Here is a 16,782-nt window from a genome sequence, read left to right as displayed (position 1 = left end):
ATAGAACTTGAGTTATAGGCATAAACGCATATATAGATTATCAACTGCCATTTATTCCCGATACACGCTATATTAAAAAATTCAACTGTATATGATCCTATACGTTATGATTCATCATGCACGGATGACAGGGGGGGGGGGTCGTTTATAATTCCGTGATCGTCAGTAAATGCTTTATGTAGTATGGGTGATATATTGATCAGATTGGTTTGCAGTGAAAAGAATAAACAATCAAGCTGAAAGTAACGTTAGTGTCCTCTTACCGTGCGTCAATGAGACTGGCGGTGAAAGATCCCAGGTATAGGACGTCGATCGCCTAGGTCCATTTCCGGTTTGTATGTCGCAATAAACGCTGAAATCATATCGATTATTACGTTTATAAAGTGATCGATATGTACTATTGTGTCTGTCGGGAGCCTTGCGACAATATCTGATGGCCGGATTAATTTAATGGACGCACAGCAGCAATATCCTGTTTACCAGTGTAACTCGCCCGACCATCCACCAGGCGGCGGGATTGAGCCGACATTTTTTTGAGCCGTAGGGTCCAGCTGCAGCGCCGGAGGTGTATATATGAATTATGAATGCAATGGCGAAAAAATGAAATATTGATCTCAATATCGCTGTACAGCGTGGTTTGGCAGACGACGCATGGCCGGCAATAACGCTGTACAGCGTGATTGGCGGGGAATGTGTTAACAGGCACCCCCAAAATTGGCCATTTTAGTTTTAGTTTTTGAAGACTGCATACTTTTTTTGCAAACCAAAATACTATACTTTATACTTATACCACATGCATGAGCCTGGTCTCTTTTGAAATATGACATTCTGAAGTTTCTGATACAATAAGGAAAACTCACCTTTAGTGCTAATGAAATAGAGTAACATAGGTCTGAACTTGAGTTGTAGAAAAACTCTTCTGTAGTAGTTAGTATTCCAGAAGTAGTTGGCTGCACCAACTGGGTGTTGAGGGCACAGCACTTGACTGGTTCTCCTCCTACCTCACAGACAGACACCAATTCATCTCCCTCTCCGGCCACACCTCTTCCCCCTCCCCAGTCACACAGGGGGTCCCCCAAGGCTCAGTCCTTGGCCCCCTGCTCTTCATCTGCTACATTCTCCCCCTTGGTCACATCATCCGTAAATACCACCTCAACTTCCACTGCTACGCTGATGACACCCAAATCTACATCAGTACACAATCCCCCCACAGCCCACCCCTCAGCCACATCGAATCCTGCATTACGGAACTCCAAACCTGGATGACCGACAACTTTCTCAAATTAAACAGTGACAAAACGGAACTTCTCATCATTGGCACCAAAACCACCCTCACCAGAACCGGACCCATCACACTCACCATCAATGACTCCACCATCACCCCTAGTCCGAAACCTTGGTGTCCTCCTCGACCCCACCCGCTCATTTGACCCACACGTCCGCTCCATTGTAAAAACATCATACTTTCACCTCCGCAACATTGCTAAAATCAGTCACTGCCTCTCCCCCCCTGCTGCTGAATCCCTCATACACGCCTTCATCTCCTCCCGCCTGGACTATTGCAACTCCCTCCTCACTGGCATCACCTACCGCTCCCTCCATAAACTGCAGATGGTCCAAAACTCAGCCGCCCGCCTCCTCACTAACACCCGGTCCCGTGAACACATCACTCCTGTCCTCCACGCTCTCCACTGGCTCCCGATCAAACACAGCATAAACTTCAAAACACTACTCCTCACCTTCAAAGCCCTCCACAGCCTGCCCCCCCCCCCCTACCTGACTGATCTCCTTCTTCCCTACCGCCCCACCCGTTCCCTCCGGTCCTCCTCCACTGCCTCCCTCACTGTCCCGACATCCAAACTCAAAAACGTTGGTGATCGGGCCTTTTCTCGCACTGCACCCCGACTCTGGAACTCCCTCCCTCAGTCCATCAGAGACTCCCCTACACTCTCCACCTTCAAAGCTCGCCTCAAAACCCACCTGTTCTCCCTTGCCTTCAACCCCCCCCACCCATAACCCCCACCTCCAACCTGATTGATATCCGTCTCCTGTCGCTCTGTCTGTTTGTGCTATCTCATGCTGCTTTCCCCTGTTCCCCCCATGGTCTCATGTTCCTTCGGTTTTGTTTCTTTGTTTTGTTTTTGTTTTTGTTTCTTTGTTTATACTATGTTCCTAACTACTGTCAGCGTCTTCGGGTCATTGAGAAGCGCTATACAAATAAAATGAATTATTATTATTTACCCAGAATGGCTGGAGGGTTAACAAACTCCATAGCCTGAAGTCTTATGTAGTACATGTCCAAATTTCATAAAGATCCGTTCAGAAATGAGTGATTAGGAGTGATTTTTGTAAACAGTGTACAAAAGAAAACAGTTTTCTCATAGACTTCAATTCATTCTGCGTTTTTTTCTCTTCCCGTTTTCGCTCGTGACTTTTCACCTACATCCCTGATTCGTACCTCCCCAGGTGGGGTATCACTAGAGCGGAACTAGAGCCCCAAGAGTTGGGAGTGGTATTTGCGCAATACCGTGTACTTTGCGCAAGCCTCAAATATCTCAAACTCGAGAACCGCTGAACGGATTTTGTCACCTGAAAGGGCTATCGACAGGCAACAAATGGGGCTTTAATTCGATATATATATATATATATATATATATATATATATATATATATATATATATATATATATATTGTATTACAAAATATGCACACCCGAGCCACTAGTGGTCGCCAAAGTGCCGGTGGGAAAATCGTCCTCAAGAGGCAGCTTAACACTTTGATTACCGGCGAAGCGGTGCGCCTTACTGCCGTTGAATGCCAGCACCCACTTCAATGATAGCGTTGTGAACGCATAATCTCTGTCTTAAATTATGGCTATGTGTCTAATCTGCCCGTCATTTATCAATGACCTGTTTGCAGTCAACATTGTCGAGACGGATTTTATTTTATTTATTTATTTATTTTTTAAATCGGTTAATTTCAGTTTTATAGCATTTTGAAAAGCCCTAGTTTTTCAGGAAAATATAAAGATTCCGTGATAAACAGCATTTACTGGAATATTCTGGCACACAAAAAACTGTCATTTTTCAGCCTATTTATGAATAGTTTTCAAATAAACGCTAGATTATCGATAGTATATGTGTACTTATGCACGCTAGAGAAGCGATCTGAAAAATATATTCTCTCATTTCCTGATCAGCGAGCACACACTCACAGCCACACACACACACACACACATATGGCACACGCTGATATATAGGTGTATGAACGAATAATGGACTCTGTAAGCGCTCTGGGGTGTCATGAAGAGCGCTATATAAATCCAATCCATTATTATTATTATTATTATTATTATAGGTGAAAATAGCTCCGATTATCCCAAGACTGGTAAAATAGATTCCTTACCTCAGATGTTATCCAAAAAGATTATTCCAATTCCTGATCGCCATTCCAAATATCGATCGCGTTTATTGATTCAGCGTTGGGTACTGTAATATATTCCACACATTTTCCGGTCCGGCGATCAACTTGGGTCTCTTCAGATGCCTCGTCGGAAAAGTAAACGAATGGGGTGCAGTTACACAAGGAGAGACAATAGGGGGCGGCATTTTCCCAATTGAGCTCAGAGAGAGTCTGCAACACTAGCGTGAGGCTCGATTGATGAAATATGAATTAAAATCGCGAATAAAAAGAAAACACGACAAACAACCGCTATATAGCGTTGGTGGTAGGGATGCCCCGATCGCGTTTTTTGCCACCGATACCGATCACTGATCGTCTTGAGCCATATCGGCCGATACCGATCCGATATCGATCGTTTTTGATTAAAAAAATTAAAATTAAAATTATATAATTTTTTATATTTATATATATAAAATATATAAAATATATATTATATAATCATACTTGTAGTTGTATTATCTGCGAGACATCGCCACCACGCAACAAGTCAAAATGCTCGCTATCTGCAAACAGCTCCACTGTCTGTGTGTACTCGAGTAGCCTCCAGCACAGGGTTTGTTAGAAAAAATTGTTGCCGGTCTCAGTGTCCGGTAGATTTCAATCTACCGGACAAATGGGATCAATTCCGGTCAGAGTTTATTGAGCTTAAAAACAATTGATAGGCAGGCTATATAAAGAATGACATCCTCAAGGCATGTAGATTTATAATATTTTAACTTAAAACTAGGCTACTTTTGCGTATATAGTCATTAATATATTCCAAATAAAATAAGTCCCTCGAGACTTCGTGCTGCTGCCGACTTGATGCGTCAGTGGGCAGTCGGCCCGACATTAATAAACAGCAGTCCGTTATAATCACATTTTTATGAGCTAACGAATTCCGTTATATTGGACATTTGTATTAATTATATCAAGCGAAGAACTGAGAAATTTGGCAGAGAGACGGGAACATTATCGTGGGTTTGCGTGATGACTATCTCCACCTCCCAACGACTTGGTGCTGGATTTGCGAGAGCATGCAGCTGCAGAGCCGCAGAGCCAGCTGTGTTTTCAGGTCCGGTCTGGGGACCGTTCAGCAGCGCCCCCCACCCAACAGCTGAATTGCCAATGGCTGAATTGGAGGATTCTCCGGAGCTGCAGCTGGACCCTATTGATCACATTCAACATGCCCTCAGCTCGAATACGCATCGAATCAGTGTTATAAGACATTGATATCAGGAGCTATCTGTAGCTACTGCTAGCCGGCTAGATACCGTTAAGACAACGCCTCAGTGAACTATTTAGTTTAATGGGACGTTTCGTTTTGAACAGTGAGCTAACGTGAGCTATCATGCACTACTAGACTTGCTGGAGCATTTGTTGATATCAGGAGCTATCAGTAGCTAGCCGGCTAGATACCGTTAACAATGCCCCATGTATTAAACTAAAAGTGAATAGTTGACTGGGTCATTCTGTTTAAACAGTAACGGTAGCTAACGTTAGCTCACGGAGGTCCCACTGACTAGACTAGACCCGTGTTGACACAGGTGCGGGAGGGGCTGGAGTAGACGCCGCAGTTCGCTCCGTGTGTCTGAGACAGAACTCAGCGAGTGAGATCTCTGCTGAGAATTGGATCATGTTTTTCGATCGGTTTTGACGATCGGCGAAAATAAAGCATTATCACCGATCGCATATTTATACTGATTATCGGCCGATAGCGATCGGTGGCCGATCGATCTGGCATCCCTAGTTGGTGGCACTCAACTGGCGGCATGAACTAACGACAAAACATGTCCCTGGCACTCAAAGTGTTAAGAGGATCTATTTAGAGGCAGTTTCTTTAGGTTAAGTAATTTTCTTTTGTAAAAATAAGTGTTTTGTCAGATTGCAAAGTCTTTCAATGTCTTTCAATAATTGACTGATTTGCAGATATTCATTCAGACCGTTAAACCCGCTGACCAAAGGGCGGGACAGAAAACCTGCCAGCGATTGCTCTAGTTGAAATAGGGGTCCTCCAATCAGAATAGAAGTCACGGACCATTTCTGTAGGCTACATCAAAAAGACCATTACCAGACTATCACCTATTATATTATAGTACCGTACTGACCCAAATATAAGACCGCCCTGATTATAACAGCTTATTTTTTTGGATGATCATATCTTGTTTTTAGAAATGTTTTTATCAATAATACTAAAATTGAATAAAACAAGGTAGGTAATAAATATGTACATATTTTAAATTAAATGGTCTTGTTCACACAAGATAAGAAAATGGCAATTTATTTTTATTAACACTTTCAGAGCCGGCCGTGTTTTCCTTTTTACCCCCTTGAATGCCCAGCAACCACTTCAATGTTAACGTTAATATTGCCTAATCTATGTTTTAAATTATGTGTCTAATCTGCCCGTCGCATTATCAATGACCCATTTCCAGTCAATATTGTCAAAGCGGATTGTTTTTTTATCGGTTCGTTTCCGTTTTATAGCATTTTGAAAAGCCCTCGTTTTCAAGAAGAAGAAAAAAGAATCCCTGATAAACGCTGATGTACTGTAATATTCTAGAACGTTGTCATTGTTCGGCCTATTTATGAATCGTTTTCAAATAAACGCTAGATTATCGATAGTAGGGATGTCCGATATTATCGGCCTACCGATATTATCAGCCGATATCGGCATTAAAATGTGATATTGGAAAATATCGGTATCGGTTTAAAAAAAAAAAAAAAAAATCTATAACCTTTATTTACCCAGGCAAGCAAGTAAGAACAAATTCTGATTTTATTTATTGTCAAAAGTATGCATAATGTGTTAATTCCACAACAAGAGATATGTAATGTTAATTACCTGAAATTAACCCTGCATATATCGGTATCGGTTGATATCGGTATCGGAAATTAAGAGTTGGACAATATCGGTATATCGGTATCGGTAAAAAAGCCAATATCGAGCATCCCTAATCGATAGTATATGTGTACGTGCCGCAAGCTGTAAATCGATTCTCTTATTTCCTGATCACTCGCACAGTCAAAACAGCCATATCACATATAGGGGGAAAGCTTATATCTCCGTAAAAAAAAGGTCTGATTATCCTAAGACTGGTAAAATAGATTCCTTACCTGAGATCAGATGGTATCCAAATGGATTATTCCAATTCCTGATCGACCAATCCAAAAATCGATCCCTTTATTGATCCCACGCGTATACTGTAAAACAGCATATACACGCTGTGCTGAGGGTCCAGCATGAAGCTGATCGGCCCCGGTTACATGCGTGAGAAGTAAAATGTGGAGTCCGGGTTTTTCCCCCCATGCATTTTCATTGAGTCCAATCCAAAAGGGTGAATTACCATCTGGGAGACGATAGGGGGCGCTTTTTTCACATCTGCGCGCCTGGGGTGGCTGATTTACCGACGGTAGACTCGGTTGATGAAATATGAATTCAGATCGCTAATAAAATTAAAAAAAACGAGAAAAAAACGAATATTCTCGTTATGGGCATTCAACCCGCGGGGGGTAAACCCGAGAATATTCGTTATGGGCATTCAAAGTGTTAATAAGTTATTTAAATAAAACTTTATAAAATTTGTATTAAACTGTAAGCTACAGATTTCTAACATAACTTATATCTCAAACTGAAAAATAGAACCATAGGTTATATTTCCATTAGCATGTTCTTAAAATTAGAATGATAACTCCTCAGTCCTGACCTCAGTTAACTTGGCCTACTTTCAACCCTCTGAAACCTAATTATGAGCCGGTGGATACTCCAACATCAACATTACGTCTGTTGAAGGCCGTGGCAGGCTCAGTTTTTAAGCGAGCGAAGCCAGTGGTATCATATGAAACCTGAGATATGGAGGAACCCATTGATAACAAAAAGTAACAAATATAATTTGCGGGGGGGAAAAGCCAATAGACCACTGCACTGCCATGTTACATTGAGCTCATGGAGGAGAGAGCGGGGGGAGAAAATGAAGTGCAGAGAAAGTGCCAATCGACTTGGAATTGGTCTCTCCGTGTTCAGGAGACTCAGGCGTATAAAAGTCTATATTGGATCATGTCTCCCGCATCCCCACTCTCTCTCTCCTATTATTTCAGAATCCCAGAAGTATTATATTAAAGGTGCATTCAGAACATTCAAGAACATTCAACCACTAGATGTCGCACTCGAGCACCATCCATTCATCCAATCAGGTGCATTCCTCGTGGGGAAATGGAAAGTAGGGAGGGGATACATGCCTGTAATATGTAAACAACATTCATTTTGGACCCACAACGTTTTTTCAATGATAAATTCATTAAATACATTTTACTTAAAATGTTTATATATATATATATATATCACCTTTAATTCTGTCATCCATTTTCTTTTTGTGTTCTTATTTACCTTTGTACATGATCTTCCAACCATTAATTAAGGGGTTAATAGAGATTATCATGTTGGTGAGGTTTCCATGGGGTGTTCTCCATTTTGTTTCTGTCAGGTAGGATGCTCTACCATTACAAGACTTTGATCAGATCTAGTTGCAGTTTTGCCTCAACCTTAATGCATTGATCATGCAGTGAGGCGACTCACTTGATGATCTTGCTCTCGAACTGCTTGGCGCTCCTCCACTTGCGGATGCACTTCAGGCAGTAGCAGTGGCTGCAGTTGGACAGGATGCCGAAGCGGCGCTCGCTGGGGTTGGTCTTCTCAAACACCACCTCCATGCACACGCCACACATCATGTCCTTGCTGCGCTGGATGGCAAACGAGATCTCCATGTCCTTCTCGTGAGACTCGATGCACGCCTGAGGAGGGGGGAGGGAGAGGGTGGGATGGAGAGAGAGAGAGAGAGAGAAAGAGAGAGAGAGAGAGAAGAGATACAGAGAGGGAAGGATAGATAGAGAGAGAGGGAGAAGAGATACAGAGAGGGAGAAGAGATAGAGAGAGAGAGAGAAAGAGAGAGAGAGAGAGAGAGAGAGGTAGGGGTAGGGGTAGAGAGGGAGGGAGGGATAGAGGGAGAGAGACGGAGAGAAAGAGAGACCGAGGGAGAAGAGAGAGAGAGGGATAGATGGAGAGACAGAGAGAGAAAGAGAGAAAGAGGGAGAAGAGATACAGAGAGAGAGAGGGAGGGATAGAGACAGAGAGACAGAAAGAGAGAAAGAGAGAAAGACAGAGAGAGAGTGGGAGGGATAGAGAGAGAGAAAATAAATCAATAGACCGCGATCGCATCGCCGGTTCAATTCAATTGTGGTTCTCAAGGCGCTGTTTCTTGTGACACAAGGCGGCGTCTTGGCAGTAGAGCAGTGCCACGGCTACTCTGGTGGTAATCACACAGCGGACTTAAGATATAAATATGTAATATTTCCGCATTAAAATGTCAAAAAAATAGGGATGGCATGAGGAATGTTTTCCCAGATAAGAGTACTCACGCATGAATTACTCTTGGACCTATCTCAAACCCTGCCCTCTTTTCTTGATCCTCCAATCACAACTGTCGCTTACCTCGGACAAACTGTTTGTCCGAGGTAAGCGACAGTTGTGATTGGAGGATCAAGAAAAGAGGGCAGGGTTTGAGATAGGTCCATTTAGGGAAATCTATTTTTAGAACACATCTTAAAGAGCTATTGCACGGAGTCCCACTCACACAGAGTCTCGCTCTGCGGACATAATGCACAGCGATATACCGGATGCTTAATGCGCATTGTCAGTCAGTTACCATTTGTAATAATTACCTGCACTCTGTCTGCAGCAGGTCTCTCTGCTCATGGACCGGCGTGTCCGTATCAATAGTCTATGAACGCTACGCAAAGTGGACGACATGTTTTTGGCACAATTTGGAAATGTACAAACACAAACCGCTGTTTTTATCTTTTAGATAATACTAACCTAACAAACTTTTCACGATAACATTAAGTGGACTATCCAGGCTCCACAGCTTCCAACTTCCTGCAACAACTCACGGCCCGTGGGATTTCAAAGCTAGATTTCTGTTTCATTGGCACAAACGGGAGCTTTTGGACGCATTTGGTAACCCAAAAAAAAGTTAAATAGAGTACCCACTAGAGTTCAGTTGAAACAGTGAGTAATCGATTACTCTAAAAAAAACAATAGAGCTTTGTTATATATTTAGTTGAGTTGTGTACTAACATTATTACAATGTTCAAACCCAGAGACATTCATCATTTCAATCAGGTAAACGGATCACTTCAGCAGCTCGCCTGTCACATCCCTTTAACCCCTTCCTAACCCACCCTGTAGTGTGATGAACAGCCGTGCATGCGGCATTGTGCCGTGATTGGCTGATCGACGGTTAAGGGGTGTGATCAAATCACGCTCTATTGACAGCGCCCAGATGCCTCTCGATTTAAAAAACAGTTACAACTGAATAACTGAACGTTAGTGAGAGAGTTACTGAAAGCGTTACTGAAAGCGTTACTGAAAGCGTTACCGAAAGCGTTAGTGAAAGCGCTACTGAAAGTGTTACCGAAAGCGTTAGTGAAAGCGTTAGTGAAAGAGTTAGTGAAAGCGTTACTGAAAGAGTTAGTGAGAGCGTTAGTGAGAGCTTTAACGAAAGCGTTACTGAAAACGTTACCGAAAGCGTTAGTGAAAGCGTTACCGAAAGTATGAGGGCCGACGGTCCACTCTACTGGTTAAAGTTGCTTACTCGTGAGTAGTAGTACGTTCATTGATAAAGAAAAATAATGTCCACAGCCGCTCTGGTGTAAAACAAAGATATCCAAATGGTTTATTTCTCTTCCACAGCGAAGTCTTTCTTTACAGAAGTGATCCTAAAGCTATTTTCCTAAACTAAAACTTGTTTGGCTGTTTACTGCCACGAAATATTCACGTCACTACTACAAGGTAAGAAAACTGTATTTTCCCAGTCTCAAATCACAGCCGACTCGACACATGACAAAATTCCTCCACACCTGAAAGCCTCTGTGCCTTGCTTCATCATAGGCAGCTTTGTTCTTAATATGTAGAACTGTAGGGTGGGTAAGCTGGCAGACTTGGCAGCTCATCTTTTTTTGGCAGGCCTTGCTCATGTGACCCCGTTTCAGACAGCTGAAACATAGGCCTTTACTCTTGAGAAAATCCATCTTCTCCTTTTTGCATTGCTCCGTGGCATGCTGTTCTCCTTGGCAGAAGAGGCACGGGTTGGAGAAGGCACAGAGTGTATCCCCCTTGGTCCTTGCTTTAGTCTCTGCCAGGTTCTTGACTGCTGTAGCAGCTGTTGTGAAGCTTCCCCGAGCGCCGCTCTTTCTGGATGTCTTCTCATCTTTGTGAGCCTTAGCTTGGCTCTTGTTTCCATCTGTGATGTTGCCGAAGAGAGGGTGTAGGGCTTCTTCAGCTTGTAGGTTGACAAAGTCGGCAAGGTCGCTGAACTTGGCGCTGCGCTGATCTTTCTCTAGAAGAGCATAGGCTTTGCTTCTCCACCGCTCTCTCTGCTTGTATGGAAGCTTGGCTGTGATGGCACGCATATTTGATATGCTGTCAAGCTCCTGCATGTACTCCACGTCAGCCATAGCGTTGAGGCATCCAGTGAGATAGAGGCCAAAGGAGTGGAGCGCCTCTCCGTCATCAGACTTGATAGTAGGCCAGTTCAGTGCCTTGTCTATACACGCCATTGAGATCTTGTATCCATTTCCAAAATGTTCTTTCAAGAGCCTCCTTGCCTCGCGATAGCCTCGCTCTGGTTCCATGTGAAGACAACTTCTTATCAGCTCTCTTGGCTGTCCATCCGTGTACTGCTCCATGAAGTACAGCCGGTCTCTGTTACTATCTGTCTTGTCCTCCACTCCGTGTTCAAAGGCCCTGATGAATAGCCTGTACCCCATAGGGTCTCCCTTGAATATAGGAATCTGTTGAGGGGGCAGAGTAGCGAGGTTTTGTTGCTTCACTAGGAAATCCACGATGGCTCGTGTGGACTCTTGTTGCGGAGACTCTTGTTCCCTCTGTGTAGCACCGCCAGGTGCACTGGAGCTGCTACTGTAAGCAGGTTCTCTATTCATCGTTACGGCCTGGGGAGTAGGCGTAGCCCGTTTGTGAGCTTGTGATTCGAAGGGCTTCTTTTTCTCTATGTAAGAGTTCATTCCATCCCTACTAAGGATCGCTGAACCTCGTACTCTTCCAGTACTCTGCACTTAGCCTCTAAGGCAGCTAAAGCAGTCTGGACCTGTAACTCCTCTCTCTCTGCTCTTAGCTTAGATGAGGTAGCTAAGAGCAGAGCCTCCTGTTCATCGAGCTGTCGTTTTTGTTTTAGAGCGGAAGCCTGGGCTAGCAACTCAGCCCTCTCTAACGCACGCTTGCAGATGATGTTCTGGAAAGTGTAGTGGATGGTGCTCTAGACCCTTTCTTTTTTAAGACGATGGATGCACCGTCTTCAGACCTCATCTTGGTGCTTCCTAGACTCCGCTATACGCTGATGCACCCTTCATCCATGTGTCAGCCATCATTCTCTTAATTACTCACAGCAAAGTAGTTTTGTTGTTATCCTTCTTTCAGCGCTCCAGTAGTTCGTGTTGATTCCTTTTTCCTCTTGGAACAGAGTTTTCTTACTAATATGAGGGCCGACGGTCCACTCTACTGGTTAAAGTTGCTTACTTGTGAGTAGTACGTTCATTGATAAAGAAAAATAATGTCCACAGCCGCTCTGGTGTAAAACAAAGATATCCAAATGGTTTATTTCTCTTCCACAGCGAAGTATTTTTTTACAGAAGTGATCCTAAAGCTATTTTCCTAAACTAAAACTTGTTTGGCTGTTTACTGCCACGAAATATTCACGTCACTACTACAAGGTAAGAAAACTGTATTTTCCCAGACTCCAAAATCACCGCCGACTCGACACATGACAAAATTCCTCCACACCTGAAAGCCGTAAAATCGACTTGCCGGCTCTTTCCACAGCAAAACTGTAGGCAAGGCACCTTGGTCTAGGAAATGCAGGCTTCAATCTATGTTGTTTAGTCTATCTGTTCAGTACCGTTTCAAGATGCACAATGAGATCTTCTTCTTCTTATTTGATTTTCCGGCAGTGTAGACGCATCGTGGCGTATTACTGCCCTCCGCAATTCTTTTGATGGGCTCTTCTTCTTCTTCTTCTTCTTCTTTTCCCGCAGTCTACTGGATCCCGTCATCCCCTACATTGTCCATTGGAGTGCAGCTAATGCTGCTACTTCCTGTCTGAGCTCCCCTCCGCGGGACCCTCCTTGCCCCCTGCGATCTTATTCTGGGCTGCTTGGTCCCTCTCAGGCCCCACACCCAATTCCCTAACCACCTCCTCCCATTTCAGACCTTCCATTCCCAAATGTTGAACCGCTATCCTAACAATCATCTTCACCCTCTCTGTTTTACCCTTAGCCTCTGCCAGACCAGTCACTACCCCTGCCACGAAGGCCACAATACCTAATTTCTCCTCCCTTACCCTCTCTCTCTATCCTCCTGCTCTACCCTCTGCCAAATGCCCTTCTCCACCCCCCTGCACCCTTTCTTGGCTTCCCTGTCCTACCCTGCTAACCGCCTCAGCATACGATAACTTACCCTCCCTTCTCACTCTCCGAACCGCGACCTCCTTCTTCATCACCTCGAACTCCTTCTTCATCACCTCACACCCCCTAAACGCTACAATATGCTCCCCACCACAACTACAGCACATCGGCTTCACTCCCTCTCCACACTTCCCATAGTCATGTTCCCCGCCACACCTAGCGCACCTCTGCCCCTTCCTACATGTGGTAGCTATATGGCCAAACTTCTGGCACCTATAACACCTAAGAGGATTCTGAACAAATTCCCTAACCCTATACACCATTTGCCCTGCAAACACCTCCCTAGGAACATCCCCACCCTCAAACTCAATCACTACCGTCTCCGTCTCTGTCCTATCCACTCCCCTCTTCATCCTTTCTACTCTCTTAACTGTGCCATTTCGCCTGTTCTCCCTTAACTCGTCCACCAGCTGCCCTACGTCCATCTCGACTGGCACCCCAGCTATCACCCCCTTACATCTCCTCTTCACCCCTACTCTCACCACCTCCCGTATACCCACCCCACCAATGCTCCTCAACCCCCTAGCCCTCCCCGCCTGCTCCTCACTACCACACCCTACGGCCAGGTTCCCATCCCACAAAACTCTCGCGTACTTCACCTCCCCTAATTCCTCGTCAATGAATTTGGGCAACTCGAGCCTACCTATTCTCCATTCTCCAACTCAAGCCTAATCACCATATGAACCACTTTTGCCACATCATTTCCAGCACCGTCGCCTCCCGGCCCACTTGAGCTATCGTCCCTCACTTTCTTCCTCTTCCACCCTTCTCCCCCACTCTCCTCCCCCCTACTCTCACCGACAACTTACCCCCATCGCAGTCGTTCCTCTCCATCTGTTTCTTCCTCTTCTTCCCCACCGTTTCCCACATCTCTTTCTCTTCTTCTTCTTCTTCTTTAGAATTTCCGGCAGTGTAGACGCATCGTGGCGTATTACTGCCCTCCGCAGTTCTTTTGATTGAGCTCTTCTTCTTCTTCTTCTTCTTTCGAATTTCGAATTTCCCGCAGTGTATATGCACCATGGCGTATTACTGCCCTCCTCAGTTCTTATACTACGCTAGTAGTATGGTTTCCATAGTATGGTCTCTGGTAAATCAACTTTTTATTGTTTACACTCTTCTTCTTCTCATCTTCAAAACACATTATACTTCTACTTTCTTCTTCTTCTTCTTCTTTTGAATATACATGGCGTATACTTCTGATCGTTTACACTCTTCTGATTGTTTACACTCTTCTTCTTCTCATCTTCAAAACACATTACTATCGTCTGTCTCCTTCTCTGCTCCTCTTGTCTGTCTCCTTCTTCTCTGCTCTTGTCATACAATATTGTCAACACCCACAAAAAAAAATCACCCCTCAGGCTGAATATATATAGATACACAAATGTTCTAGAATGTTTGATTATGACATCATACTGTGACATCACAAATGTTCTAGAATGTTCTATTATGACAAATAAGACGGTTCAATGACTTTATCTAAATCCAATCAATATTCCTAATGCCGTTTCAATGCAAGGTTATAAACATAAACATTCATATAATACAATAACCTAAATATACAGCTAAGTCCCATTGTATTCTGAAATGTAGACCTAAACAGTGTAGCCAACTAAGCCAATAGAAATAAGGTATAACTAATGAGTGCTTTGGCTCCTATAGAAAGCGTTAGTGAAAGCGTTACCGAAAGCGTTAGTGAAAGCGTTAGTGAAAGCGTTACCGAAAGCGTTAGTGAAAGCGTTACCGAAAGCGTTAGTGAAAGCGTTACTGAAAGAGTTAGTGAAAGCGTTAGTGAAAGCGTTACTGAAAGCGTTAGTGAAAGAGTTACTGAAAGCGTTACCTTGGTGTGCTCCGACCTCTGGCCGTGGTCGGTGGGGTGCAGCACCTGCAGGCTGCACATGTCGCACACGTCGCCGTGGAGATAGGCGCAGTTGAGCCCGTAGCGGCACTCCCCCATGGCGGCGTACGGACACAGCTGCTTCCTCAGGTCCTTGTCCCCCGCAGCCGGGTCCTTCTCTGGCTCCTCGGTGAGCGGGAGCGGCCCCTCCCCTTTCACAGGGTCAGCTAGACGTAGACACACGGGAAACCATGGAGATCAAAGTGCCGCACAAGCTTTATTATTAAACACACATTAAGAACACATTATGTCAAACTCTAGGCCCGTGGGCCAAATCCGGCCCGCCTGGCCTTTTCAGGCGGCTCCCAGACTGAATTCACCCATCAATTCATTTTGGTCCACTGCCTCTCCCAAGGCACAATTAAACTGGCCTGTGATGGAAATCAAGCGCACCTCGGACAGCGTGGCGATACAGACGCTCAGAGCTGAATAGATAAACAAAATGACCTCAAGAAAATGCACTTATTTTTTTTTGTATTATGTGTTCGGCACGCAAAATCATCTGTATTTTTTTATTGCGGCCTTGGTAATTGAGTTTGACACCCTCTACAACAAACAAGTAGGGATGGGCAAATTAAACCCAATGGAAAAAAACATGCAGTACAGATCGCTAACGCTGTCGCGTCCCTGACGAAGATGGACAGGAGCGCTTGGATTGGTCCCTGGGTGTGGCCCCACGCTGCAGCCTGTGTCTGCTCCCGGCTGCCCGTGGGGGGGATGACAGGATGGGTCAAGCGCAGAGGAAAAGAAATGCACGCGTGTGTGTTCCTGTGTCGACCATCTCGCATGTGTGTGTTCGCTGCATGACAATGTAGCAATGCGTTTGTGCTACAAATAAAATACTTTCTTTTTTTCATTCATCGTATGGTTTATGTTCCTCCCGTTTTCAAGCTCTGTACATTAAAAGTCCAATTCAGTCTACTGTACATGGCCTTTTTGACATAGAGTGCCTGTTTGAAATATAGTTGTAACTAGTGTGCCTCAACAACATTTTATGCATCGTAAAAAAAAAATCTCATAATCGGGTCTTTTTAATGATAATTTTTACATTATTACATCATTATTGTTATTGTTATTATTAACAATATTATTATGATGGTTGTATCAACCCTAAATCTGAGTTGGGGGAAGGGGGGGGGATGCAATGCAGACAAACAGCTGCATACAGTGCGACCATCTCACTCACATTTGACCATTCATTTTTGGACACATCACACACCATCGGTGTGTGTACTGTACGTGTGCTGTCATAGCTCCACCTACAGGCCTAATGGAGAACACCAGGAGAACACCAGGATGTGAATGGAGGGTGAATGTGAGGTATATTGTGTAAATAAGTTTTGATTGATCGCAAGACTACACTGTAAAAAAATAATGATAATAAGTTACCAGAACTTACAAATATTGAGTTCAGTTACTGTGCATTAAGGTTTTCAGTTTTCAATCCATAATAAGTTAACAGAAAAATAAGTACACAACCACATTATTTCAACCTAATAAAACTATGTTTATTGTCATTGTTTTAAGAACACAAGTTGACTTGGTAATACTCACATTTTGAGTTAAAAAAAAGGCTTTTAACATGTTCATGTTATTTCATTTAAATGTTCAATGAAATAGAAAAATAAATAATAAGATTTGTTGAATAATCCCACTGGTCACAATGGTGACCGTAATAATGTTTTTGTTATAAGGCTCTGCAAATGTTACTGAATGATGTAGCAATGTATTTCCAACTACATTTAAATAATAAACAAATAAAGGGTCTCAATTAAATATGTGGTAGTAAAAAGAACCTGTGGGAGGATTTCAACAAGATAAATGCGACAACAGTGCAAAATATTTTATATAATACAAAAAAAATTATATATATATATATATATATTTTTTTTTACTGCTGCCCCCTGTGCCTA

General features: G+C 43.7%; 1 protein-coding gene across 1 annotated transcript in view; it reads right to left on the bottom strand.

Annotated features, from left to right (window-relative positions):
• mkrn1 (makorin, ring finger protein, 1) overlaps positions 1–16,782 on the bottom strand; it is a 107,206-nt gene that overhangs the window by 15,401 nt on the left and 75,023 nt on the right. Inside the window, exons 4-5 of the mRNA XM_084331168.1 lie at positions 14,813–15,036; positions 8,018–8,232 (exon numbers count right to left, since the gene is read on the bottom strand). Of these exons, the coding sequence (XP_084187294.1) occupies positions 8,018–8,232; positions 14,813–15,036 (439 nt within the window). The remainder of the gene's footprint in view (positions 1–8,017; positions 8,233–14,812; positions 15,037–16,782) is intronic.

This window comes from Notolepis coatsorum (assembly GCF_963971535.1).
Source record: "Notolepis coatsorum genome assembly, chromosome: 15".
Taxonomy (NCBI): Eukaryota; Metazoa; Chordata; class Actinopteri; order Aulopiformes; family Paralepididae; genus Notolepis; species Notolepis coatsorum.
This window is presented reverse-complemented; position numbering and strand designations above follow the sequence as displayed.